This window comes from Sphaeroforma arctica (genome assembly GCF_001186125.1).
Source record: "Sphaeroforma arctica JP610 unplaced genomic scaffold supercont1.6484, whole genome shotgun sequence".
NCBI classification, from domain to species: domain Eukaryota; class Ichthyosporea; order Ichthyophonida; genus Sphaeroforma; species Sphaeroforma arctica.
Window position 1 is genome coordinate 1 of NW_014034074.1, and position 1,643 is coordinate 1,643.

General features: G+C 54.5%; 1 protein-coding gene across 1 annotated transcript; it reads right to left on the reverse strand.

The window, feature by feature from the left end:
* Window positions 1–95: 95 nt before the first annotated feature.
* SARC_15642 (hypothetical protein) lies at window positions 96–1,295 on the reverse strand (the record flags this gene model as incomplete). The annotated part of the gene is made up of 1 exon (XM_014290243.1): window positions 96–1,295. One exon carries the CDS (start codon window positions 1,293–1,295, stop codon window positions 96–98), a length of 1,200 nt encoding a protein of 399 aa, XP_014145718.1.
* Window positions 1,296–1,643: the final 348 nt, after the last annotated feature.

A 1,643-nucleotide genomic window follows, 5' to 3' on the forward strand; every position in this document is an offset into this window, starting at 1 on the left:
ACAATCACGCCATGCACTTGAAAATAATTACATCGGTTCATAAACTAATTCCATCGGTTCATAAACTAATTCCATCGGTGCATAAACTAATTGCATCAAACACACACCGTCAGAGGGGGACACACGGGAGACTTGGCCACTCGGATGCGGCGCTCGTTTTCACGGTCGTTGTACTCGATGACCAGTCGCGTGTTAACACCATGGTACCACGTGTTTCCCAGCGCAGCCGCCAAGTAACTCTCTGTCGCGTCTAGGTTGTCCTCCGTATCTACATCTGCATCTACATCCACATCCTCTCCATTGAGTATCCCCAGGCCGTCTGTAGGGCTGTTTGGCATCTTGGCACGGTGTGTACTGGGCCTGTGTGTGGCCGGGCGGGTATGACCTTGGTGGGTCTGCGTGCGCCCCCTGGCAGGCTCGTCTCCGAGTGCGTGCAGGTTGATGTGTGTACCTACCGGATCAGCCGCATCCACAAACCGCGTCTCAATATGATTAGACACCAGCACAGGTATCCTGAAAGTCTCTGCGATATACTTTAGCGCCGATACCACATCCGCCAAGAACCCATTCTTATCTACGCCACTCTCTTTGTACTGCTTTCCCCCAGGCCCAGCCCTCCCACGACCCCCGGCGCGTGCCCTGTCAGACCACGCGCTCAGCTCCGCCGTCCCGCTTTGCGTCCCGCTTTTGGCGCCGCTGAATTCCGCTTTCACCAGCGACGCCACCGAATCAATCACCAGCAACCGCACATCCGCCTCTATCAACACCTCCTCAAGCGACTTCAGTCGTGTCAGCAGTCCCGCACACGTGGTCTCTCGGAACACGTGTACGCTGGACAGGAAGCCCTCCACGGCTTGCTCGGTGCGGGTCAATGAGTTGTTCGTTCGCACGCGTGTGGCTCGTGGCACAGGGCCGTGGCCAGGCACAGCCACCCCACAGCTGATACTCTGCGGGTGGGCTGGCGGGTGCGGGTCGCGCCTGACACGGTTGTCTGTGGCGATAGGCCCAGAGGTATCTCCAGTACCGTTTGTCCTCACCCGTACACCTGTACTCTCATCATCCCGTGTCTCCGTAGGCCCACTCTCTCGTCCCGTTTTATTGTCTGTGTGAGTACCGAGCTCCTCCTGCCGCCCGTCCACAGCGTAAGCGCCTGTTGTTGTTGAGGAGAGTGTATCTGCATTGCCTCCGGCGTGGGTTGTGTGATAGTGTCGCTTACGTGCATTAGAGTACGTCACACCACTGGGTACACTGACAGCCGGCATGCCCAGCAGATCCGGGTGTCGATGTGTAGCCATATCTAAGAGTCTGTGTACGTTGAATGCTCCCTCAGTGTCTATGAACACTACATCGCCACACGCAGATACTCTATCAGACGATCCAGTGTCTTCCGCACTTCGGGTTGTAAACGCAATTTCTCCGTCTGGCTCAGATGCGGACTAAGATTAGCAGAAGTAAGTCAATACAACAACAATAATTTATCAGAATATTTATCACGAAGAGGTGGGTCGTAAGCCACACTTGATGCGTATATGTGACACGAGCACATCTCTCGAAAGTCAAGTACCACATTTACACACACCCCGCCTTCGCAATGCTATACCGTAACCAAGATTGAGCCGACAACAGTATTGATCTAATAATTC